General features: G+C 39.5%; 1 protein-coding gene across 1 annotated transcript in view; it reads left to right on the forward strand.

The window, feature by feature from the left end:
* The window catches only part of PLPPR1 (phospholipid phosphatase related 1), a 265,405-nt gene that overhangs the window by 136,448 nt on the left and 101,796 nt on the right, over positions 1 to 27,161 (forward strand). Inside the window, exon 2 of the mRNA XM_032860734.1 lies at positions 18,464 to 18,573. Within this exon, the coding sequence (XP_032716625.1) occupies positions 18,511 to 18,573 (63 nt within the window). The 5' untranslated portion in view covers positions 18,464 to 18,510. The remainder of the gene's footprint in view (positions 1 to 18,463; positions 18,574 to 27,161) is intronic.

The following is a 27,161-nucleotide window of genomic DNA, read 5'->3' on the forward strand; positions in this document are numbered from 1 at the left end:
CCTGGATAAAAGGCTTATAATCTAATTAGCCAACAGGATTTCATAAATATTTATGCAAAAATCATAGGACTGGAAAAAATTTCAAGTTAAATGCAAATGTGATTTCTAAAAAAAAAAAATCCTTAACTTCCTTATTCACCCTAACCTCTTACATGCTTTCAAAGTGTCATTGAAATATTTTTTAAAAAAATTTTAACCACTTCAGTGTGACAGGTTGTCTGTAGCTGAATGGTTGACTGGATATAAAACATTCCCCTTCAGCTATTAAGACTGTCCTTGAAAAAGAATGTTTCTCAATTTCCTTCAAGATCACTTATGCTACAATGAATAGCATTAAACCACTTTGTTTTTGGTAATGTCACTTCATCAGCATGATTTTTTGCCCTTGACCTACAAGAGATATAAGTGGGAGGTTTCTAACTGGATTGCATCGTCAGCTGCACATAAGTAGGATTTTCTGATCATCAGCATTGTCCACAAATGGAATAAGCTGTAAGTGTGTTTTCTTTCATTACCGATGTTCAAAAACAGACTCAATACACGGCAGTCAGCATGTTACCTCAGTTGCCCTAAGATGTTCTGATTCTGGGAAAACAGAGTCATGCCTTGGATTAAGGAAAGTATTGAATTATTGGATTACTTTCCACAAACTTGCAAATAAACACAACCGTCCACTGATGTCAAACCAGTATTATGTATTATGTTTACTTATTGTATTTCACTCTTTGTCTCCATGCACCTTAAAGACTACTGTGTTTGTGTCCTTGTACTAAGGTTCAGCTGTGTGACTTCTGCCAAGTTTGCAACCATCCTAAACCTCAATGTCCTTATCTATAAAATGGGGATATTAATAGTACCTGCCTTATAAGATTATGGGCATTCTTAGGCAATGCTGAAGAACTCAGCAAAGCCTAGCACTTGAGAAGCATTTATAAAGAAAGAAAAATAATGTTTCCTCTATCTTTCTAGTTTCTCCTCACTCCCCACCATAATAAAAGGCAGATTAAAGGGAGAAAAACAAACACAAGTTTAATAACCCCAGGGTGGTGGGTGGTGCAGTCAGTTAAGCATCTGACTGTTGGTTTGGGCTTAGGTCTATTCCCATGGTTGTGAGATAGAACCCTCCATTGGGCTCCACGCTCAGCACAGCCTGCTTGAGATTTTCTCTCCCTCTCTATCTGCTCCTCTGACTGTATTTTTTCATTCTCTCTCTTTAAAATAAATATATCTTGTTTTTAAAAAGGAGTTCTTTTTTTAAAGATTTTATTTGTCAGAGAAAGAGAGAGAGAGAGCTCATGCAAACAGGAGGAGTAGTAGGCAGAGGGAGAAGGGGGTTCCCCGCTGAACAAGGAGCCCAATGTGGGACTCCATCCCAGGATCCTGGGATCATGACCTGAGCCAAAGGCAGATGCTTAGCCAATGGAGTCACCCAGGTGTCCCTAAAAAAAGAAAAGAAAAAGTTTAATAACCTGTTTTCCTCCTGTATACATGGGAAAGACTCAGATAAACTCCCTGAAATGACCCAAGCCACTACCTTAAATACCATTTCCAGCTAAAGACCAAAGAAAGATGTAGGGGGCAAAAGGGGTGCAGTTATGGGAGGTACCCAGGACCCTGTAGTAAATAAGGTTAAGGTTGTTAAGCACATTGAAGTCCTTGCCTTCTCCATTGATAAGAGTTTCTATAAATTTAGTCCTCCTTCTCTTCCCGTATAGAGAGGAAGACGACCTTACAGAGAGTTCCCTTATAAATGTAAACATCCCTTACAAAAGTGTGATTTCTGATTGGTCTCCAGAGCTTCCCCTATGTTTGCTATTTCTTAAAAAAAGCAAGCACAAGATAATCCTTATGCCAAAAAGTCATTTATTTGGAGTGGCAATTTCTCCCCTTCACATTCAAAATATAAATTACTTATTAAATAGAAAAGAGAAGAGTGTCTGATGAGGGGATTTTCCCAGATGCCAAGACTGTCTCTTTGGGAAATTATTACCGTATTTCAGACTGTATAGAGTTGTTTTCTGAAACTTTAAGGATAGAATGGGTCCTTGGATAGAATGACTCATGGGATAGTTTCCTACCCTGAGGCCCCATTATTATGAACATTTAATGCATACTAATCTTTTTGGGTAAATAGTTCAATATCTATTCTCCCAAAATAGCAATAACCTGGCTCTCCTGGGTAAGCACTGTGTAGGATGAGGAACCATGTTGGCATGGAGTCCAGTGGACCTCGTTTATGTTCTAGCTTTAGTACCTGTTAACCTTGAAGCCATCCTGAGGCAAGTTACCTAACCTTGCTGAGCCTCAGTACCCTCAACTATAAAATGAGGTTAAAAGAATATCTTCCTTAAAGAACTGGAATGAGGATGTAAAAAGTTAGTCAGTGTTCTAGCATATGGTACTGGGTACCCAGTAAACAATCTTTCTGTTGGTTGCAATTTTCGTTTTTCAGCCAGGTGTGTTTGCATGATTAAACACAGGCCAACTGTATTCTCTACCTTCAAGCTGCAGGAATACCTCCTGCCTTGCCTTTGTGCTAACACAAAGTTGATGTAAGATTTTGGATTGCACCCAGATGTGCTAATATAAAGGCTTTAAATAAAATACTTTGGTTAGAAACTGTTTGGGCTCATCTACAGAGCAGTGACAAAAATGCCTGGCTTCCAGTAGGGGGCGGGAGGGGGGAAATGCAAATGATTTTGTGGTTGGCTTTATTTAAGGAAGAAGTTGAGAGTTTTGCGCTAACAGCTTGGGTGCACATCTCTTCCCCTCTTCTAGAGCTATTGTGGCAAAGTCTTCTTAGTCTGCCATGCTAAACTTGAGGAAATTAGATTCACTTGTTTATTAAGTTTAGGAGTTTAGGGCATTCGGGCTTCAGGCTCACCATGGCTTTTGATTTTTGCTTTGGGGGAATATTTGGGGCTTGACCATGCTTGGCCAGCATTGACTCATCACTGAACTCTACATGCTCTTGTATTTTCCTGGTTGCCCAAATAGCTTGGCTCTATGTTGTGGAGAATGTATTTAATTAAGGGCTTCAGGCAGAACCCACAAGTGCCTTTTTTCTTGTTGTTTGGTTCATCACTCCCCTTATCTCATTATCCACATTTCTCCTCCAATCTCAAGAATGAATTTCCTCCTTCTGAAGTCCCAAAAGCCGACACGTAGCCTGCACACTGCTACCTCCTTGGCTGCTTTGTGGTTTCTCTGTGAGTGGGGGGAAATGTGAAGTCAACTCCTTTTTGAACCTAAAAGCTTTTCTGAAAACAGATAGGAATAAATTATGTGTCCTGGGAACTAGCCACAGCTGTGTAATTAATAATCTTTTTATCTATATGAGTAAGGAAAATGTTTAAGTATTGCTCATGTTCTCTACAAATGGTCCCTCCTTGTTAGGCAGAATAGCCCAGTTTCCCCCTAATCAGTAGTGTCTGAACACTGAAGGGCAAAGACAGAAGATGGCACTATAAGTGTGAGTGTAAAAGGCTTTCATTCAACAGATGTTTACAGAACAACCTGGCACTTCTAAACACTACATACATTGTGTACTTCACCCCTCACAGCAATTACCCAATACACCCACACCAGTGCGAAAGGATAGGCAAACAAAGCAAGTCATGGGGACTTAATCTACTTACTTGTTTCCATACCATAGAGCCATACCTGCCAGACTCTAAAACTAGCGCTCCAGTCCATGGAAATGGGGCTTCTTCATCTAGATGTAAAATTACATTGATGCAGGTGATACAAGTTGATGCTGACCCAGGGAGGAAATCCTGCCATCCTGCTGGCATTTTAGTAACATCAGGCTGATGCATTAGGTGGGCAGCAAACCTATCCAGACTCTGTAGGTCACAAGCTAGCAAACCGCAGAGAGAAAGGATGTTGTGTTAGAACCCTGGAACAAGTGTTAACTTCATCCCAAAGTTTGTTCATAGATATCAGCATGGTCCTTCAGTGAACATGTGCCTTTTGCAGGGTTAACTTACACTAACCAATTCCAGATTGGGCCAAAATAACATCAGATCCCTGGAATGATTTTACAGTCCTATGAAATATGGAGTTTTAGTGGGATAGAAAAGAATGGGAGGTTTCCCAAGCATAGTCACTGAATGTATCTTGATTCACGACTTGTGGAAGTTCCCTTAAAATTAGGGAAAACTGAGGTTATATCAGGGAATCACAATCCCTAGATCTTTATTGGACTCTAAAAAGCACGAGTGCATCAGAGAGTGAGCTGACCATTAGCCAGAAGGCTGATGACCAGGGAAGTGGATTAAGCCCTTTGCTTCCTTTTTCGTTTTTCTGGAGAAGAAATTGACATACTAAGTACACAGACTTTGCATGCAGATGCCTAGATTTTAAATCCTTTCTTTGACACTTACCAGCTGTGTGATCCTGGGCACTCTGCTTAAACATTTTGTTAACTGTCTGCTTTTGTATCAAAATACAGTTCATAATCAAATCTATTTCACAGGGTTGTTGACTGTACTTAATGAGTAAATCAATGCTGTATAAACTTTGCTTTTGTCTTCATCCCTTCGATCCTGGCCCTTTGACACCTTTATAAATGTTCCCACTAAAAATAGGAAGAGAAAAAGAAAAGAAAAACTCAAGTACTTTGTGTTTTGGGTTGGTTTTTTGTTTGTTTTTTAGTGAGTTTTGTTTTGTTAGTAATTTTAGCAAAAGGACAGGTAAAACTCTTGATCTGCAATTGGGTGAGTACTTTGATTTTTCATTCATTTTCCTTCTGGTAACACTGTGAATTGGCTATGCTTTAATTACAGGGTCTTTTAAAGACATGACAACTCTACTATAGCCAGTTTTTGCTGACTGTCTACAGTCAGCACTGGGGCTTTGCTGTAGAGAGCAGGAAGGGAGAGGAGGGGGAGGTGGAACTGAGGCAAATTCAGCCACCTTTCCACATTCTCTTTGGAACAACCATAACTATTTCCATTCATTGTCATTTGGCACTGTGCCAGCTGCTGTGGGCATCACAAAGACTTAAAGTCCCATTGCTCTTGCAATTGATAATCTGGAATAAAGACAACCCATGTGCCCATAGAAAGTTAATTGAAAACGTTAGAGTCTGAGAAACAACATGCGAACACAAAAGGCTCATGGACTAGAAAGGGTCTAAGATTGCCTTGTCCCATCCTGTCATTGAAGATTAAATGTTCCTTGTGATTAAACACCAAATCAATGCTCAGATAGTAAATAGGCGTGGCTGATTGGTGGATCAAAGCATGACTGTTGTGAATGGCTGACTGAGTAAACTAGGAAGTCTTCCTGGAAGAGGCTAACACTGAATTGTGTCTTGACAGATATGTAGGAGCTAGAAAAGCAAAAAAAATAAATAAATAAATAAAAAGAAAGAAAGAAAAAGAAAAAAGAAGGAAGGGCATTTGTTAAAATTTAGGAATCCCAACTTATTTGGGGAATACATTTATAATAAGGTATTGGTTTTGTTGTTCTTTAAGTGTGGCATTTTAAAAGGAGGTATTGTGAGGCGATTCTCAAGAACAGCCTGTCTGATTCTGGGCCATATGAAGGCTCAGAACACAATGGGGATTCATGAGGGAAGGCTGAAGAGGAGGCTGCAGGTGACTGGACAGGAGGGTAAACAGAAAGCTGTTCGACACTACTGGAGATGGCAAGAGAAAGATGAGTATTTTAGCTTGAGGGATTTAAACATGGTAAAAAAGCATTTCAACATTCCTAGCACTCTCACTTTAACTGACTACTAAATCTTAGTTGCTCTTCTGATTATCCCTTGACTTCACTCACCTGTGTGTCTCTAGCGCTGCAGGCTACCCCACACCACCTTCTCCTCCTGTCCAGATAGATGACAGCAGGTGACCACTGACCACTTCACCATATGCATTCTTGTCCTGTTCTCCCAAACCACTCCGTGTTGCCTGAACAATCTTCATTGCACACAAATCAGGACCTGGCAGCTTTCTTCTTTAAGACCTTTTAAATGTTTGCTATTATTCTTAAAACTAATTGTAAACTTTCTAACATGACCTATGTGGCCCTTCTCTTCCCTAGCCTCACTACATGTCCCCTTGCCTGTGCTCTTTCTGTTTCAGCCATATGGCTGTTCCTTCTCTCATCCTGGGACCTTCCTGTAGGCTATCCCCTCCAACGGGAGTGTGATTCTTGCCTACCCTCTTCACTGCTCTGCATCCAGAGATTCCCCTCTTCCGGGGAGATTTTCCTGTCCCCCATTACAGGTCCCATGTTTTTTAATCTCACTTGTAATTATTTAACATCGTCTTTGCAAGAGACAACGTGGGGTATAAAATTAGGCAAGGAGTTGTGAAAGTTATATTCTGGCAGTTGGAGAAAATAATAAATAAACACAATAAATAAATTCTATCCTATGTGAGGTAGTAAGTGATATAGATAAAAGAGAAAGTAGATACAGGGTAAGGACGATCAGGAATATGCTAGATGGGTCTACAGCCATGCCCACCCTGAATGTACTTGATCTCTTCTGATCTTGGAAGCTAAGCAGGGTTTGGCCCAGTTAGTACCTGGAGGGGAGGAAAGCTCGATGAGGCAGGTGGGCTGCAATATAAAAGAATGGTCAGCCTATCTCCATATCATGGGCAAATTACTCAAGAAGTAGTATAGTGTTAATTGTAAAAAATAAAACTATAATGTTATTAACTATATAAAACCTGGCATGGAATGGTAAGTTCCCAATAGATGTTTATCAAGGAGACTAATGGGCGGTATTATCATTATTATTATACTCATTCAAAATTCTAAGGCTGGTTCAGTCCCTGATTAAGTGCAATCCTCCCCACACTGCTCAGATCCTCCCCTGACTGTGGGCAAATCAAGGCTCACAGCAGTGTTTTCTAATCCTCCTCTGAAACCTCCCTTAGTGAGAGGGAATTCCTCTTGCTTCTATTTCCTGTCTCCTGTGAGAACCAACAGGATCCAACAGAGCTAATTAATTACCCTGTCATGAGGGCATAGGGACTTCTGGCAGTGATTTCTGAGGGTGCCCAAGCATTGAGAATCTAATGACAAAAATAAAAACCACTCTGTTCCAGAGAGTTGGCATGAGGCTAGATCTGGTGTCTTAACTCATGGATCCCTCTGTCTTTCTGTTTCTTTGTCTCTGTCTCTCTCACACACACTCATATTCTTTCCCTCTCTCTGTCTCTGTCTGTCTCTCTCTTCCTATCTTCTCTTCTGAAAAACAAACAGCTTGGCTCCTGGGCAGCTTAGCTTTAAATTGGAAAATGCAGGCTTGCTTTGCAGAACAACAGAATCACAGACTCCCCACTGCTCAGAACGGTTTGTGACATACATCCTTGCGGGCAAGACCATAAAGTGTTGTCTAATATCCTGGAAACACCACACCCCAAAAAGACTTTCCTATGCTTCTTTAGAATTCTAGTCTATAGGAGCATTTCCTCTCTTCTTCAAGAAGTTTGCACTTTGGTCTTGATCTTCTTTTCTCTCCACTTAATTAGTGATGCCATTGGTTGGATCATTAGAAGCCACTGTAGCCCAGGAGATGCGAACCAGAACAGAATTCAAAGAGAATGTTGAGGAACCAGTGACTAGGAAGTCTGAAAGGGCACTCTGGTCCCGCTGCCCCTAATATTTAACAAATTCCCTTCTAGGCTATTGTAGAGAGGCCCACATACCAACATACCAACAGGGGCTCCTATTTCCCTCTCCTTCCTGATCATCTGAAAAGTCTAGAACCTGGATTGAAGCCAGCTCTTGCATGGTTCTAATCCCATCTCAACTAGAAGACAGTGGTCTTTAACAGGTCTTCCTAACTCCGTCTCACATCCTATAAGCCAAAGGGTATGTGAAGACTCTAAAATCTTCAGCTTGACATTCAGCAAACCAACCCCAATCTTCTAGCTCTGCCCAGTGATCCAGGGTACCCCTTCCAATCAACCATTTAGACATTAGCGTGCTCTCTGCTTTCCTCCCAACTGCTTCAGTTCACCCGCTGAGCTCTGTGCTTGACATCACCCTTGTGCTCCTTGTTATTTGTAAAAGCCTAGTCTCTAACTGAGATGGTTTGCTTCTAGGTGGACTTTGGCTCCCTCTCTTTTCAATTCAACTTTTAACTTTTGTGATATTTAATTAAGGCATACACTTTTAAAGCAGCAGTCTAAAGTGATTTTATTTTCAAGTGTTTTTTTTTTTTAATCAACCAAAGACTCAGAAGTAGAATTCAGTGGAATAATTTCCCACTTTCCATTTTACATGTTGAGATGTTTTCTTGTTTACATTTTGATTTCTAGAACTTCAAAATCACTATTTTTCATTGTTCTTTAGGAATAGGTATAGTGAGTCTTAACTAGTTAGTGGGAGAAAGGGATTGACCCAAAACCTACAGTAGTAACATATTGCTGAGTTCATGCAAAACCTAAAAAGGATAGACCCAAGACCTAGTTTGGATGAGGAGCTAAAGAACGGACCCTGGGCAGATGTGAAATCAGTCACGGGAGCTGGGCAGTTTGAGCACATAGTCAGTGTTAACATTTACTGTGCAGCCATGTGCCATGTCCCGTACAAGGTACTAAGGTTACAGTTGAGTAAGACCAGCAAACATGGCCTTGACCGCATGAAGCAAAGCTGATCAACAGTCTAGAGAAGAGACAGACATAAAAGAATTGCCCAATAAATACTACGAAGGAGCATGAAGAAAGTATGTAATAGAACTGAACCCATCAGGGCAGTTAAGGAAATGTTCCCATTGAAAATGGCATTTAATTAATTAGATCTGAAGGAGGGGCAGACATTTACTAGGCAAATATGGAAGAAGGAAGAGTGCTCTGTGAGAGAGTGTGTGAGGAGACCCAGAGGTGAGAAAGGGCTCGGCATGTGGCAGAAACGGAGTGACTGGAGTGTAGAAAGGCTAGGGGTGGGCACAGGGTGGAGATTGTTGCAAAATGGGACTGGAGAGGTTTGACAGAATCAAAAGGCTAGAGCAAACTGAGACATCAGCCAGGCAGCCTCCACTTCAGTTGTGAGAGGTCCAGCAGCAGAGAACCCTACACGTCCAATGATACTCTGGTGACAAGGGGCAGCATCTGTCTTGCAGACTATCCATTCAGGCATGTGGCTGAAGTGTGAACCAGGCATCCTGGCAGGTTCAGAGGACCCACCAAGATAAATGGGGCAACTGAGTCACTGAGTGAGGTCCAGGCAGGAATGCAGGCCTGGAGAAAGACTGAGGTACCAGGAGGGTGAGTCATCAGATTTAAGCAGTAGGGACAAAGTTGACGACTGGTCATATAGACCAGGCCATGTAGCATAGGAGCCCAGAGGGAACCTAGAATTATTCCTGGGTCTGAAAAGTTATCAAGAACAGTGTGGGGGCCCAGGTATTTTGTAAATATTTGACTCTCATCTAGATTTCCCTGATCTGTGGGTTTTATGCACTTTGTATTTCCCTGCCTTATTATGGACTAGTTCAAGGGCTGGACTGTGGCTCTAGCTGGGAGACATTGTGCGGGGAAGAGACTGGAGGAAAAAGGGAGTGCCAAAGCCACTCTCCTATTATGTAGGGACTTTACATTGTCACTCCTCACAAGCTTTGAAAAGCATCTCTAAAACTGAACAAAGAATTTCTCTTGAAAGGCTAAGAAGTGTATTCCTAAATCACATACCATCTTATGATGAAATCTGTTTTATACTCACCTATACCCCATTCAGTTTGTTCCTATCCCTTCATGTCTTTGTTGCTCTAAAAAGAAAGAGAAGGAGGAGATGGTAGAGGGGGAGGGGGGAAAGAGAAAGAGCTGAAAGAAAAGAAATAGGTTTTCCAGCTTTGGGAAATTAAATTCAAACTGTGATCCTGGTTGGAGATAATGTACTAAATAGACATGATCCAGAATGGTGAGGGGTAGTTCAGTGCCACCAAGGAAGTTAATCACTATTTTAACATGTGTTAAAGATGAGCTGGATTGGGGGATTATGGCTCACCCTGAGTACTGCAGAATCAAATGAAATTCTCACAACTCACTGTTTCTGACCCCTTAATTTCTCCTCTTCTGTATCTGCCCTTACCTCTCATTAAGAGTTAGGTTACATACAATTATTTCTATGTATTTTCCTATTTTTCTCCCTTTGTAAACAAACTAATCTTATTTTAATCTTACACAAACCTAATTTTGAGGAATTTCTAGAAAGTTCCATTATGTTCAATGTGGTAAAACTCATGTCCGAGATGCCTTTGACATGACCTGAGTTACAGATTGTGCTGGCACGTATTCTTGGCTCTGTGACCCTTGATATCTGGGGAAAACCTACCACTCAGTGGCCTAGGCTCTCAATAAATATTTAGTATTCTGTGGCTAAAATTAACAAGTCAGGAAATGACAGATGCTGGCGAGGATGCGAAGAAAGGGGAACCCTCCTACACTGTTGGTGGGAATGCAAGCTGGCGCAACCACTCTGGAAAACAGCATGGAGGTTCCTCAAAAAGTTGAAAATAGAACTACCCTATGACCCAGCAATCGCACTACTGGGTATTTACCCTAAAGATACAAACGTAGTGATCCGAAGGGGCACGTGCACCCGAATGTTTATAGCAGCAATGTCTATCTACAATAGCTAAACTATGGAAAGAACCTAAATGTCCATCAACAGATGAATGGATAAAGAAGGTGTGGTATATATACACAATGGAATACTATGCAGCCATCAAAAGAAATGAAATCTTGCCATTTGAGACGACGTGGATGGAACTAGAGGGTATCATGCTTAGCGAAATAAGTCAATAGGAGAAAGACAACTATCACATGATCTCCCTGATATGAGGAAGTGGAGATGCAACATGGGGGGTTAAGGGGGTAGGAGAAGAATAAATGAAACAAGATGGAATCGGGAGGGAGACAAACCATAAGTGACTCTTAATCTCACAAAACAAACTGAGGGTTGCTGGGGGGAGGGGGGTTGGGAGAGGGGGGTGGGGTAATGGACATTGGGGAGGGTATGTGCTATGGTGAGTGCTGTGAAGTGTGTAAACCTGGTGATTCACAGACCTGTACCCCTGGGGATAAAAATACATTATATGTTTATAAAAAAAATAATTAATTAATTAAAAAATAAAAATAAAATATTTAGTATTCTGTAAGAGACAAATGAAAGAAAGGAAAAAAAAACAATAATACTCTACAAGGAGTACTTCTCGGTGCCACTTATGATTCCTGGATGAGAAATATTTTCATACTGGTTATTAATTAAACAACACTGAAGTTACTTGCTGTCTAGTGAATTGGGAGTCTGTCTTGGTGGGAACAGAACGTATTCTTGGCCATGTATGTGCCCTGGTGATTATTTGTTCTAATCCCTCTGGATGGTTTCTCTTGGGCCTTGGGTACTTTCCATTCATGCTCACCAGAAGTCTGCTGAAGACTCAAAAGGGACCCTCTGCGGAGCAACTGGCTCTCTCTCTGCACTGTTCTCTTCTCTGTCCTCTGCCTTGTGAACTCCAGTTGCCTGGGCTCCCTCCTCATTCTCATCTCTGCCTATTCAGGGAGACCACTGTCCGCTTTCCTAGGTTCCTCTTCTCCACCGTGGCCTGAAGATTCTCTAGGCAATAAGTGAGGGCAATCATAGGGCTCACCTCTGTTCTCATCTTTTAGGGATCACTGCCCTGTATTGCCCTATGTCCAATGTCTTGAATATGATTGTCTATTTATTTTTGTCTGTATGTTTTAGTTGTCAGGTGTGAAATCCAGTCTCAGTTGCTTTCTCTTAGCTGGAAACAAAATCCCTCCAGAGCTATTTTAAGGTTGTTTAAGCTTGTTTTCAACACTCCTTTTTTGAGATCCCACACCATATGGTAATAAGCAAAAAAAAAAAAAAAATTACAAAATTCCTCTATTGGGTACTAAGCAGGAATAGGTTTGTCCCCTTGGGCAAAACTATGTCCTTTATCCCAGGTTAAGCAAGTTCCTCCTCAGCTCAAAAATTCTCATGTTCTAGGAGCTCTGCAGTCAAGTCTCCTAAATTAGTGTTTCTCTCCCATCCAAGTACTAACCAGGCCCGACCCTGCTTAGCTTCTGAGATCAGACGAGATCGGGCGCGTTCAGGGTGGTATGGCCGTAGACTAGTGTTTCTCTCCCAGAGGCCATCACTCCCCATACTTTACTCCCCTCTGGAAGGGGATATCTGGCAATGTCCGTAAACCTTTTTGTTGTCAATCATTTGGGAAGGGGATTGCTACTGTTGGCATCTCACGGCTCGAAGCCAGGGATGTAACTAAACATGTTGACTAAACAATGCTCAGGATAGCCCTGCACAACAAAGAATTATCTGACCTACAATATCAATATTGACAGGGTTCACAAACACTGTCCTAAATAATTGTGTCCTCAGAGTGAAGAATTATTGGCTTCCTCAGAAGGGTACCATTTTTGGTGTCCTTATTGTTGTTGCCTATGTGAACTCCATTAATTCACATTATCATCACTTTGATGGAAGCCATGACATTTTTTAGCAAAATTAGCCCAAAATGGTCTCTGTCAAAAGAGAAAGCTCTTGCTTGCCTAAAATAATAGACTCTAGGCTACTGAGAATGACCACAGGCTATGTCTTTGGTCCCTGGCGACTGGCAATTTTAGATTCTCATCATAGCTGGGCAGAAAGGCCCACTGAGTCATGGTGCCTAGTTCTCAAGGACATTTTTTGTCCTTTGTAGCTTCCTTGCCTGGTCAGCTGGAGCCAATTTTGCAAACCTTAAAAGTCAAGTTTATCCCCATCTGACTGTGACCATGTTCCATCACCATCCACTTTCAGAATCACTAAAACAGATACTCTGTAATCAGTAATATTTTTGTATTTGTCTTGGGTTGATTAGGAATTGTAACACTTCTCATAAACAAGAGGAAATTACATGGAAAAACCAGTGTAAACATGAGAAAGCATTGATCCCTTCATTGGACCACTCTGATTTATGATATACTTAGCTGCCTAGAAATAGGAGCCCTGTCTGAATGTATTACCAGGACACAGTGTTGTCTGTCAATATTCCCCTTTTTCCCTGTGTTCCTATCTGATATGGAAATGGGACATTTTGTATTTCTTGTTCTTGAGGTACTCTGCTGGCAACAGTTTGTCATAATACAGAGTTACATGTACATACATTTTGGTAGCTTATCCTGGTTTTCATACATTTGACCCGGTCTTTGTTTTTAGTTTCTCAAAACTGTTAGGCTGATTCATATCTTTGGAAACTTTGCTCCTGCTGCTCCCTTTAGCTTAAATGCTTCTCTTATCCTCCTACATTTATTTTAATCAACTTGAACAGCCGTCTCTTCTAGGAAATCTTTCCTTAACTTTGTCTCAACTAGGGCTGGATTATTGCTTCTTTGGACTCTAAGCAAGTTTCCTCTGGGGACCCCTTTCTCTATTTAAAATTTTTTTTAATTTATATTTTATAATTAGATGGTATAAAACTGAATTTAATAACATATATTAATTTTTTTCTGACTACAAGTCCATTTGCTGGCTTTAGAAGAAATTAAAATCTTTGCATAAGCCCCTAAAAGTATTGTGGATCCTAGGTGCCATGACTACTGTGCTAATGTATAAAAATTAATGTATATTATAACTAATGTATAAGAGATCCCTGATTGGGGCTCCTGGGTGGCTCAGTGGGTTAAGCCTCTGCCTTTGGCTCAGGTCATGATCTCAGGGTCCTGGGATCGAGCCCCGCATCGGGCTCTCTGCTCAGCGGGGAGCCTGCTTCCCACTCTCTCTCTCCCTGCCTCTCTGCCTGCTTGTGATCTCTCTCTGTCAAATAAATAAATAAAATCTTAAAAAAAAAAGAGACCCCTGATCCCATGAGTTAGAATTGATTATTCATTTGTGCTGCCATTATCTCTCATATTTCTTTTTTTTTTTTTTTTTTTTTTTTTTTTTTTTTTTTTTTTTTTTTTGGGAGGGAGAGTAAGAGCTTGCGTGTATGAGTAGGGGAGAAGCATGTGACACTCCTTCAAAAGATTCTGATGACTCCTGCTTCAGGGAGCATGGAATAAGATGTACTTTTCATTGTTCCTCACTGAAAACAACTGGAAATCTTAGATGTTATATATAAAACAGACATAAGGGGGCACCTGGGTGGTTCAGTTGGTTAAGTGACTGCCTTTGGCTCAGGTCATGATCCTGGAGTCCCCAGATTGGGATGGAGTCCCACATCGGGCTCCCTGCTCAGCACAGAGTCTGCTTCTTCCTCTGACCATCTCCCCTCTCATGCTCTCTCTCTCTCAAGTAAATAAATAAAATCTTTTTAAATAAATTAATAAATAAATAAATAGAAATTAAAAAAATAAAACAGACATAAGGAAATAGAGAGGTAGAAGGAAAAGGTAGACTGTCTAGGGATCTCAGCATGCAAGAAACAACACAATAGTGAGTTCCCAGGATTTTCTTTTTGCCTCCTCTCTGACTGGATGTTGGAGACTCTGGCAACTGTGAGAACACCAGTACCCGCAGACGAAATAGTCCCAAGCAAAACTCTAGCCAAGGGGTCAAGAAAACAGCAGCCTAGGAAGCCAAAAACTTTCAGAAAAAACCCCTTGACTCCAGTTGAATACCACAGAAAAAAATTACAGTCTCATCCCTACTGCTGGGCTGGTGAAGGCCAAGGGCAGATCTTGGACTTCTACCTTAGGAGTCTGGGGAAGCCTCCTTATAGCCTGCTATTAGGGTCATGTCAGAGAAGGCCAAGGGGGAGCCAGAAATTTATTTCATGCTGGACAGTAATGAGTAGTCTCCCTACTTCCCAGTATCAGGGAAGAACATGTGGGGAGCCTGGACTTTCATCCCTACCAGGCAGTACTGAGACAGCCCTACTTCCCCCTCACGGGGGTGGTATCAGAGAGGGCTAGTGGAAGGTCAGCAATCACAAGGCCACCTTCCCATGATGTCCACAGAGGCCACATGGGAAGCTCTAAAGAAAGAGGTACCTCTCCCCTTCCCAGCCAGGATATCAGTGGAGCCCTCCTTGAGGCCCTGAATTCCATTTCTGTCTAGCAAAGGGGCCCCTCCTCAACCAGGCGTCACAGAAGACCAAGTAAAGGACCTGGACTTCCTCCTTCACAAGACAGTAACAAGGCGATATTCCCCATACCTCCTGGAGGAATAGCAGAGGAAGTATGATAAAAACACAAGGTCTAAACAAGATCTTAAGGCTTCTAATGTAACAATCCAAGGTTTCAATCTAAAATCACTCTTCATACCAAGAACAGGGAAGATTTCAAATTAAATAAGACCAACAAACACCAATACCCAGATGACATAGATGCTAGAATTAACTGACAAGAATTTTTAAGCAGTCATCATAAAAATTCTTCAATAAACAACTATAAATATGCCAAAGCAAATGAAAAAATAATCTCAGCAAAAAAATAGATAATGTAAAGAAAAAGCAAATGGAAATTTTAGAGTTAAAAAATACAACTGAAATAAAAAACTCAGTAGGTGGACATAGCCCAATGCCATAATGAAGACTGACAGAGGAAAGAATTCGTGAACTTGAAGATAGTATAGTAGAAAATAAATAATATGAAAAACAGAGAAAAGAGAGTAAGGGGGGAAAAATTAGTCTCAGAGACATGATGGACTAAAACAAAAGATATAATATCATGTCATTGGAATCCCAGGAAATAAGAGAGCATGTTGAAAAGTATTCCAGGAATAAGAGCTGAAAATTTTCTGAAACTTGGGAAAAAACATAAACCCAAAGATTCAAGTAGTGAGAAATCTCCAAGCAGAATAAACCAAAGACTCTATGACTCTATGTCAAGACACATTAATAGTCAAAAGACAAAATACATATCTGATAAGAGATTTGTATTCAGAATATAAAAGAACCCTTGTACCTTGAAAGTAATAAGATAAAAAAGCCAATCAAAAAAACTGAAAGATTTGAATAGATGCTTCACAAAAGAAGATATAAGAATAACTAATAAGCATATGAAAAGATGCTCAATATTATTTGTTATTATGAAATGACAACCACAATGAGATATCATCTCATAACCACTAGAGTGACTGTAATAAAAGAGATGGGCAATAAAAATGTTAGGATGTGGAGAAATGGGAGTTCTGCTACGGTGCTGGTATCAATGTAAAATGACACAACCACTTTGGAAAACACTTTTGCAGCTCACTTCAACACAATTTAGTGTATGACCCAGCAATTATGCTCTTGATATCTAACCATGAGAAATGAAAACATATAGCTACGTGAGACTTACACACAGATGTTTTTAGCATCATGACCCACAACATTGGACACTACCTAATATTGGATTCAGCAAAAATTGGAAACAATCTACATTTCCACCAATTGGGTGAAGATGCTAGAGATATACAATGGAATACTATTAAGCAACAAAGAGGGAAAAATTACTGATACGTGTACTATGCCATGAATCAACTTCAAAAGCATTGTGCTAAGTCAAGGAATTCAGGTCAAGAAACTGTATATTGTATAATTCTATTTATTTGAATCCAGAAAAGGCAAACCTATAGAGACAGAAAGTATATTAGTGGTTGACTTGCTGGAGGAGTGGTAGGGTGGTCAGGGAGCTGATGGTGAGGAAGAGGATTCTTTTTGGGGTGAGAAAAAGTGCTAAAATTGTTTTATTTTGACAATTGCACAGCTTGGTAAATTAACTAAAATAACATTGAATTGTATACTTGAGATGGGTGAATTATATGTAAAGTATGCCTCAATATAGTTAATGATCATATGTATATGTATAAAATCTCTGTATGCATGTAAAAAGCTAGGTTGTGTTTTGGGCCAAAAGAGTGAAGATAGAGGAGAATTTTGTATGATACCTCAAAGCTTGTCTTGTATTCTCCATTTCATTGCTACTTTTTATTAATCATCTGGAGAAACCATCTAAAATACTAGGTGTCTGATGCCTTTTTCTTGTTCTGTTGCCCATGCTTATTTTGAGGAGATTAAACGTTACTTTCTTTTCCAATATATGGCACCATATTTAGTTGATGCAAACAGAAGGACTCTAAGTCATAAATGCTGATAAGTAAATTCTCAGATATTTGGGTTAAGTGAGGGTAAAACATAAAGGAGTGGTTGCCAGATCAACTCAATGCGTACCTCACATATGGATTCTTTTCTAATTATAAAAAAAGTAATTCTTCCTAAATCCCAAAATAAAATGGAGATATAGATTTATTATAGGTATTATTTGTAACTGATAATATCAAATTTTAATTGAAAAAATTAAGTTGCCTAAAACTTAAATAATGCAAATACTGTGATTGGTGTGGACTTAATATCACACATAAATGTTAGATTTCATCAGAAAAAGCTTTAATCAAGTGAGAAACTTGTATCTGAAAAAGAGAAGGAAATGTGAAGTTTCATTCTAGAAAAGGTAAAGAGGACTTAAAGCTAAAAATAAGTTAAAAACATCAGTTCATGACTTTTAAGGAAAGAACAGTTGGCCATTTACATGGACTGGCAGTCCCTGTGTCGCTCTTCACACCACAGCTGGTAACAACTACGAGGAAGGATGACATGGGAACAGACAAAGAATGATAACTATCAAGATCAGATACTGGAGACCCAGTAAGTGCTACCTTAGATAGAGAATAAAATGTGTATTGGAAAATTCTTTTCATCTGGCCTTGGAAGTTTTAGAAAAGTCTAAAACCTCTACTTGGTTGTTCGGTTAATTTTTATTCTTCTTTTTAAAAAAATCTAATGCAGGAATATTTTTGGTTCAAAGTCAGACAGATATTCTAACAAATACTTAAAATAATCCTCTGTTGCCTAGCTACTCCATTCTTGTAAAATGAGAGATTTTATTATGGTGTCAGTGTTTTGTGTTTGGGACACACACACACACACACACACAGCTGAGGGAACTCAGCAAGAGGGATCAGTGATGTATTAATCCAAAATAGTTAATAGCTGTATAGTCAAAGGAGCAAGGGCACAGAGTAGAGTAGGCAGAGAAAGAAGCCAGGATTAGTGCCTCAATACTAAATGTCAGCTCCAAAGGCAGAGGCAAGGGCAGAAACAAACAAAATAGGCAAATTAAAGAATCAGGCACAGACCAAGGAGATCCATGTAGGATGGACAACAGATGTGTTGTAGCAGAAACTGCCTTTTGTGGCATGAGGGCAGTCTACTGGGGTAGAGCACCACGCAGTTCCAAACAATTAGAATTCTGTCCATAGAGTAGACATAGCTTTGTGCATGGGCAGCTTCCTACCTGTCCTTTAGACTCTAAGACTGTTCATGGCTAGTATTTATATTTCTTTTCCCGAGGATGATGACTACTCTGTCTAGACTGTATTATAGATTGCTATTTGCATTGTTTATCCACAGCTTGTTTATCTGGAGGGCAGCTAATATTTTTACATAAAGACCCAAGGGACTGTTAAACACGTCGTTCTTACACCATGTTACCTATTTCTTTTGCAGCCTGGAGACAGTTGCAGAGGGTGCCATCTTGCTACATGGTGTAAGAAATGGCTGTAGGAAACAACACTCAACGAAGTTATTCCATCATCCCGTGTTTTATATTTGTCGAGGTATGTGTATTTCTTGCTTTTATGGACAAATTGGAATAATAGTAGTTTTGAGGCTGAGAACTTGGGTTATGTTGTAAAGTTATTTGACAAATTTTTTTTTAAAGATTTTATTTATTTATCTGAGAGCGAGACAGTGAGAGAGAGCATGAGCGAGAAGGTCAGAGGGAGAAGCAGACTCCCCATGGAGCTGGGAGCCCGATGTGGGACTCGATCCCGGGATCCCGGGATCATGACCTGAGCTGAAGGCAGTCATCCAACCAACTGAGCCACCCAGGCGTCCCTATTTGACAAATTTTGATAGCGCAAATATTGGTAAAGAATAAATTATGCAAAGTGTTCCTTGAATCGGAAGCCACAGAAAAAGAAGGTTTATCTGTGGGGTACAAAATAATTTTGTTTTATTATATCCTTTTTATTTTCAGTGGTGACTTGAATGTATTAATTATGAATGCAGCATTTTAATTAGATCAGTTTTTAAAATAAATATCATATTTCAGGAATCAAAAAGCCAGTTGGTTTACAGATGATGTTAGTTGGACTTTTGCCTTGCAGCCCAAATAAAGAAAAGGAAATCTTAGAATTGACTATTTCCACTGGGCATTTTTCTTTAGTGGAGTGTTGAGAGCTTACGTAATGTGCAGTTTCTTTTGGTCATGAATGATTTTGTTGAGTTGTTTCAAGTTTGTACCAACAAACAGTTCTCCAGCATCTTCTTGGTTAAACTCGTTACACCCCTTTCCCACTGTACTTCCCTCTCTATAATGTTTGCTATAGAGGAGACAAAACATGGAAATTTTAGGAATTCTGGAGTGATCTGATGCAAAAGCAGAAAAAGCTAGCTACTCCAGGTTGTCTCAAAATAAGATATCCAAGACCAGCTGTAGCATATTCTTATGGGATCTTTTTGGCTGAGTGTGGGAGGAACGTGCATGTTGATGCACTTAATTACCTATGTGAAAACAATCAACACTTGAGGTAAACCACTAATTATATTAGCAAAATGGTACCTTTAGTACCTATGTGTTTAAACACTTCCTATGAATCAGCGCAACAATATTTTTATTTTCTACCTCTTGAAGTAACCTTAGCTATTTATACAGTCTGTTGGGCAACTGAGCATTCTGATTTTAGGCCAAATATATGTTTTGCTGATCCTTGAGTTTCACTTTACAGAAATCCCTTGGTAGTTTAGATGAACAAATAGTACTTGATTTATTTTCTGGTGATATTTGTGGACCTCTTCGTATTGGAGAATTAGGTGGAAATAGGACATAAACTTGGGAAAGAGATGTTCATGTAAGTCAGGATACTTAAAGACTCAAACTATGTTAAATCTGAAAGGGTAAACAAAGAACTCCTTTCTCAACAGAAACGCATATTCTTCATACTCTAACTTGACCCTTTAACTTGTTACACCTAAAACTCTAACTCATTTATTCTTGCTTCTAAGGCCAAGAATAACTCCATTCAGACAATAACTATACCTTATGTATATTGTGGGCTCATATTGTTCATATTGAAAGTTTAATGAGGGAAAAGGTGTCTCATGCAGCTTATGGGGAAAAGGGAAGAACGCTGTGGCACAATATCTGTCTTGCAATGTTAAAATCTTTTTTCTTTTGTTGTAAGAAAAAGAAATTTATAAAGTAAACTGGGGGAAATTAGAGAATAGGTCATCTATCATTATCTTTATCCTCCTGGTAGCAATTTTATTTTAAATTTTCCTAAAAAACAAACAAGAACCAAACCTCAAAGTAAGAGGTTTAATTTACTGCTGGAAGGTGTATCTCTGAAAATTTTCAGTCCCCTAACGGATGAACGATGAGCTGACTGGTAGAGCAAGCAGAAAGAGACATAAATCTGTCTTTCTCTGCCTTAACTTGGCACAAACATAAATATAAATTAAAAAATCTAGGAAAGGAAAGATAGTTTATTCTTTTTCTTGTTGCATTGTCGTTCTTATTCTGCATGGAAGCTTAAGGTACATCAGGTGTATAATTTATGATTCAACACTTAACAACACCTGGTACTCATCACCAATATTGCACTGTCTGTTAACTAACTGGAATTGAAATAAAAACATTAAAAAAAAGAGTGACTTCTCTCAGAAACAGGCAGGAGAAGGAAAAAGAGGAAGTAAAGCAAAGTAGGTCTTAAGAGGGGAGGAGGTTACATTTCAAGGTGGCTTTCATGATTTTGCTGTATTTCTTCTGCTAAACACTGTTGTATGGACCCCAATATTCATTGCAGCATTATTTACAATAGCCACAGTATGGTAAAAACCCAAGTGTCCACCCATGGATGAAGGGATAGGGAAATTGTGGAGTGGACACACAATGCAATATTATTCAGCCATTGGAATGAAATCTTGCAATATATGACAATATGGATGGAACTTAAGGGCATTATGCTGAGGGAAATAAGTCTGAGAAGACAAATACTGTATGATCTCTCTTATATGTGGAATTAAAGGAAAAAAAATCCACCAAGTTCATAGATAGAACAGATTAGTAGTTGGTGGGGTGGGAAAAATAGGTGAAGGGGGTCAAAAGGTGAAAAAAGAAAAAAATTGGGTGGGAAGGGGCAGAGGGAAAAGGAAAGAAAGAATCCTAAATAGATTCCACACCCAGTGGGGAGCCTGAGGCCAAGCTTGAACTTAGAAACCTGAGATCGTGACCTAAGCTGAAATCAAGAGTTGGATGTTTAACTGACTGAACCACCCAGGCACCTCCAATTTTTTTTTAATTTTAATTTTTATTATTTATTTGACAGACAGAGATCACAAGTAGGCATAGAGACAGGCAGAGAGAGAGAGGGGGAATCAGGCTCCCCACTGAGCAGAGAGCCTGACGTGGGGCTTGATCCCAGGACCCTGGGATTATGACCTGAGCCCAAGGCAGAGGTTTAACACACTGAGCCACCCAGGTGCCCCCCCAATTTTTTTTTTAATTAAGAAAACATTTTTTAAATATTTCTTCTGAGATTGGGCAACAAAACTTTGAGTAAGATCCAGTTGGGGGTGTGGGGAAGAAACAAAAAATACCCTACTGTTTACCGATATTATGTCAAGTATTGTTACAGGAATATCAAAAAACTTGGTCAAGAATAACTTGGTTAAAATATCAATTTGATCAATGAATGTCTTTTCACTATTGCTTCTTAATTATAAAATAATTCAAACAGAGAAAATATAACAGACACTCCTGCACCCACCATCAAAACCAAATCTTAAAATTTTGCCATAGATGCTTCAAGCATTTTTTTCAGGGAAAACAAAATATTACAAATATGACAGAAGTCCTCCCGTCCTGGACCTAGAAGGAAAGGTATCTGTGAAGTTGGAGACTTTATTGTCCTGCATGATTCTCATCCATATTTTCATATTTTTCCTATATGTCCACATATTCATAATTAATATCTTAGGGAGATTTTACATAAATGACACTGTATTGAACTTTCCTTTCACAGCTTGCCTTTTCATTCAGCATTAGGTTTCTGAAATTTGCCCAGATCTTTTAAATTTGCATTTTATCTCATTGTATGAATACACCTAGTGAGGGACAGTTTGCTTGGTTCTTTTTTGTTTTCTTAATACCTATTTTACTCTTGCACCTTTCTTTTGTGGAAAAGTTCCTTTTTTTCAGTCTCCAGATCCTTGCAAGAGCTTCCCTTGGACTGACACTTAGCAGTGGAATTGCTAGGGTATGATTACATTTTCCAGTTGTTCGCTTCAGTTTAAGAACAATATTAGTATTTTTATATCTGTTTCCTTGAGGAAACTTCATTAAACTCTTTGTTTTAGGATGTGTATATTCATTTTTGTTCAGATAGTTATATCACCTGCAATTAGTAACAGATTTGTTTCTTCTTTTCTGATTATGACTTTTTCTTATCTTTTTGCTTTGGGTAAGACCTCCAATGTAATGTTGGATGGAGGCAGAGGTAAAAGACATCCATGCCTCATTACTGACTTAAAAGAGACTACATCAGGTGTTCCAGCATTAAGCTATAATATAGACTTTAATTCCTTTTTCTTTTTTTTTTCCTGTTCCCTGTCTTATAGAGTAGATTACTTCATTTGTTTTAATCCCCCCTTTATGTTGTAAATTACAGATTCTATTTCTTTTTTGTTTGTTTCAAGTTTTCATTTTAATTCCTATTAGTTAACATACAGTGTAATATTAGTTTCAGGAGGAGAATGCCGTGATTCCTGACTTACTTACAAAGCCCAGTGCTCAACGCAAATGCCCTTCTTAATTCCTGTCACCCGTTTACCCCATCCCCAGCCCACCTTTCCTCCAGCAACCCTCAGTTTGTTCTCTATAGTTAAGAGTCTCTCTTATGGTTTGCCTGTTATTGTTGGTTTTTTCCCTATGTTTGTCTGTTTTGTTTCTTAAATTGCACATGTAAGTAAAATCATATGGTGTTCATCTTTCTCCCACTCACTTCTATTCTTTTAAAACTTCCTCTTCTTTTAAATATATAAACATAACAAACAATAAGATTAACCAATAGTTCTAGGCTTTTCTTTTTTTTTTTTTTAAGTTTTTTTTTTTTTTTTTGACAGAGGGAGAGAGAGATCACAAGCAGGCAGAGCAGCAGGCAGAGAGAAAGAGAGGGAAGCAGGTTCCCTGCTGAGCAGAGAGCCAGATGCAGGGCTTGATCCCAGGACCCTGAGATCATGACCTGAGCCGAAGGCAGAGGTTTAACCCACTGAGCCACCCAGGTGCCCCACTCTTGGCTTTTCTTAAACAGTGATGATATTAAGCCAATTTGAGATCTTGGGTGTCATTCTTGATTTTTATATCTTCCTTATATTTTTTCGCTAATGTTTCAGTCGTGGTTCCTTTGAATTTACCCACATACTCATTTTTTTTTGCTCACCATTTCTCCCTTTATTCCTCTCCTTCCCTTTGGGTTTAATTTCCTCCTGGAACTTTCAGCATGGGTCTAGTGAATTGTAAGCATTTGTAATAGTTATCTGAGATTGTCTTTATATTATAATTAACCCTGCCTTCCTCCATCCTTACCTCCTCGTCTCCCTTGTTCTCTCAATATATTTTGGATCCCCTCTCCTGTCTTCCTGCTTCCTTTTCCTCCCCTTTTCTTTCTGTCATTTCAGCGACATTTCTCCCCCTTGAGGATCAACAAAAGAGGATTTCCCTCAGGGGAAAACACACTCAAATTGGTGACTGAAGTATAATTTTTTCCCTAAAAATAAGGACATGTGCTAAGATCCCTCAAGCTCCCCTCCATTAGTACCAGTGTATTTTTTTTTTTCAAAATATGGAGGTATTTTGGGACTGAGATATCCCTCTTGACAAATCTTTCCAGATACCAGTGGATTCTTCTCAAGACAGTTACATTGCATTCTCTGTAAAATCATGAATAACTCAAACAGTCAAATCTCTTTCAAATATATTCATGCTAACAGCAAAACTCTAAATGGAGCTTAGCTTCCTCGACAGACAATATTAAGTACCAGGAGTTTGGACATAATGAATGCAATTGTTGCTTGATATGTACAGATGTGACAGTTTTATCATTTTGATGGTTGCTTGTACTTGAGACTTTTATTGCCTGTTTTTGACAACTCATTTTTCTCAGCTGGAACCTACCAGGTGATTGTTATAAATGCCAGCCTGCAGATAAATAATCTCATGAAGTTTTGCAAGAACTTGCTGGTTCTGAGTGTCTTTCTTCTCTGGGGCCAAAAGTGAAGGCATTGCGCATTATCATTTTGGGACGATGAGCGCTGTTTCCAAGCCTCTCTTATTTTGTGTGCCTGGGACTTAACAGTGAGTCTTAGCCTTGCTCTCTGCTATTTGCTTACAGGAGCTAAGATTTAGGAGATCTGACCCCCTTGTTCCTGAGACTCAGATTGCAACAAAGATTTTCGTATTTAAGTTACACCTGGGAATTGCCAAGGAGAAAGTACCAAAAACCATATCCTCAGGCATAGGTAGGGTACAAACAGAAAATAAGTTGTTATCAAAGGCAGTGGGTTCGAATTTCAGCTCTTCCATTTACTGATACTGTAGACTCAGATAGCTTCTTTGGACCTCAGCTGCTTCATCTGTGAAATGAAAACAAAACAAAAAAAAACTTCCTCTTGGGCATTTATTTGAGAAATAAATGAGGTAATGCGCCTGAAAGTACTTGCCGAGTAGGAAGTGATTAATAAATAGTAGCATAAAAATAATCAAAAATAATAGCTCCTATCCAATATAAAAGACATATAAAACCAACAAAGATGAAAAATAAAACTAACCGTACACACACACAGAGACACCAAAACCCTCAGCCTTAGAGAGTTTAATATGGCAGTTTAAACCCCAGATATGCAACATTGCTGGCCTTAAGGGGATGATGTTTTTAGAATATATATTAAGATGTTATTAGATAAGGTTTCAAACAAAGCAATGAAAAATCCGTTAGTCTTTTAAATTGCAATGACAAATATAAGTTATGAAGTACTTTTCTGTACCTTTTCTTATGTAACCCCCACTTTGACTAGCGTTTGCCACATGGAAGCAAAAGGACAATGCCAACATTTAGGTATCTTATTATTTTTCACAGTATCAAAATGCCAGTGTTGATTTTAAAAAGAAGACACGACTGCCATCACCCCTCATCTTTGTCCTCAGACGCTCTTCCCACTGAGTGAGGTTCCTCTGTTCTTCAGCATTGAGTTTCTTCAAGTTGGATGTTTGGGGATCAAGGGCCCCATTAAAATAAACCACCATCTGGGGAAGAGAAGTTAGGACTAAGAACCTAGATCTGGTCCCGAAGGACAAAAGATCAAGAGAGGAGGACTGATGGACTCCAAGGGAAGGACTAGGAGCTGGGCCTGGGACTCTTCAAGTCCTCTCTTTCTGAAATCATTCCCACCACACCCTCCTCCTATTTTCCTTACTGGTTCTACTCTGTCGCTCACCTGCCCTTGCAAAGATAATAAAATACCCAACCTGACCCTGGAGGAAAATACAAATCTCTAATATGTGTAAGAAAAGATATGCAGTCTCGCTGGTGATCTAAAAATGGCAATGCTACTAACTATAAAATGCCATGGAAGGATTTTGAACAGGGCAGGGACATGGTCAGAATGAGAGCCACTTTGCTTGTATCCGCATTCTAATGAAATACATAACTCTCTGCATATATCTCAGAATCTAAGTGACCCAGGTTTCATTTTTTTAAATCTGAAAATACTGGTATGACACCATTAAATACACCATATTTGACATTTGCATGGTGTTCTATTATGGAACTGGAGTACTATCAAGAGGCTATCAGTATCAATAGAATAATATCGACCCTATGCAATAGGAGTAGGTCTTCACATTTTAAATTTCAAATGAAGACACCGAGGTCCAGAGAAGTTAACAGACTTGCTCAAGGCCACACTGCCAATAGGTGTTAAAGTTGGGATTTTAATTTAACATAAATTTACCTTCTGTCCCTTCCACTGTATCGATGTAGGCATAATGATTGGTCTCCTAGTCACACAGAAGAAGTGAACTTTCTACAGTGGAGAACTAACCTCGTTAGTGCCGTCTGATAAGTTCAGAGGCCAGAATTCCAAACATACAGTAATGTTGAAATGTGAATTCCCCTTTCTACAATCTGCTATTCTTTCAGAGCTTGAAGAATACTACAGAGGGTCCCTGATTTACAGTGGTTTGGCTTAGGCAGAGTGCGAGGTGATCCTATCTCACAGCACATAAAAATATAACTTATAGGAATGCTCACTTACAGGAGCAGGAAGTATAAAATAGCAGTCTGTAGGGAGAGTGGCTTGGCACTGTGCACCAAAGCTTTAAGATTTTGTATTCCCCTTGGGACCCCCAAAAGCACACTCTTCATCTATGCTACCGAAGTAATCATGGATGTGACAGATTTTGCTGAAAGATGATTTACTATTAAAATTGTGAATGATGAAAAAGGAAAGCCCCTACTGTTAAACTTACAGGGGGATTTAAAAGTTCTTGTCCATTCAAAAAGTATAACACTGCATCCATAAAAATGATATTATAGAAAAGTATTTAATGCCATGAAGAAACATTCAGAGTAGATAAGGAAATGGGTGAAAGGGGGATGGGTTCAAAACAGCATATAATCAGAGTCTACCTGGGCTTCTCCAGACTGTGAGTGTCGATGAGAGGGACATTATCAGTAAGAACCAAAAATCTCACTGTCTGGTGCTCACAGCTGGTCACAGCAGATTCCAGCAGCCCCAGTCTTCCTGGGTAAGCCCGAGATTACCAGCTGTGCTCACAAAGCAGGCTTCCTGCTCTTGTTACCCAGAGAACTAGAGAATTTACATCCAGTCCAGCCAATGCATATCCATTTTCTTAAGCAAAGGAGCCTCATAAAGGTGCCTCGCCCTGCCGTTGTTAACACTATTCACACTGGGGAATGCCGGCCATCAGAGCTGCTATTCTCTACACTGAGGCTGGGAAGGAGCCCTGCTCTCAAACTCACCGTCTCACTTCATCACCAGAGCATTAGTGGGGTGCTGCTAGGTCTTACATTTTGGGCTACAGCCCTTATGTTTGCAGGACTCAGACATGAATCCGTGTACTTGT

The sequence above is a fragment of the Lontra canadensis genome, unplaced genomic scaffold (genome assembly GCF_010015895.1).
Source record: "Lontra canadensis isolate GAN:19392208 unplaced genomic scaffold, GSC_riverotter_1.0 scaffold19, whole genome shotgun sequence".
In the NCBI taxonomy this organism is placed as follows: Eukaryota; Metazoa; Chordata; class Mammalia; order Carnivora; family Mustelidae; genus Lontra; species Lontra canadensis.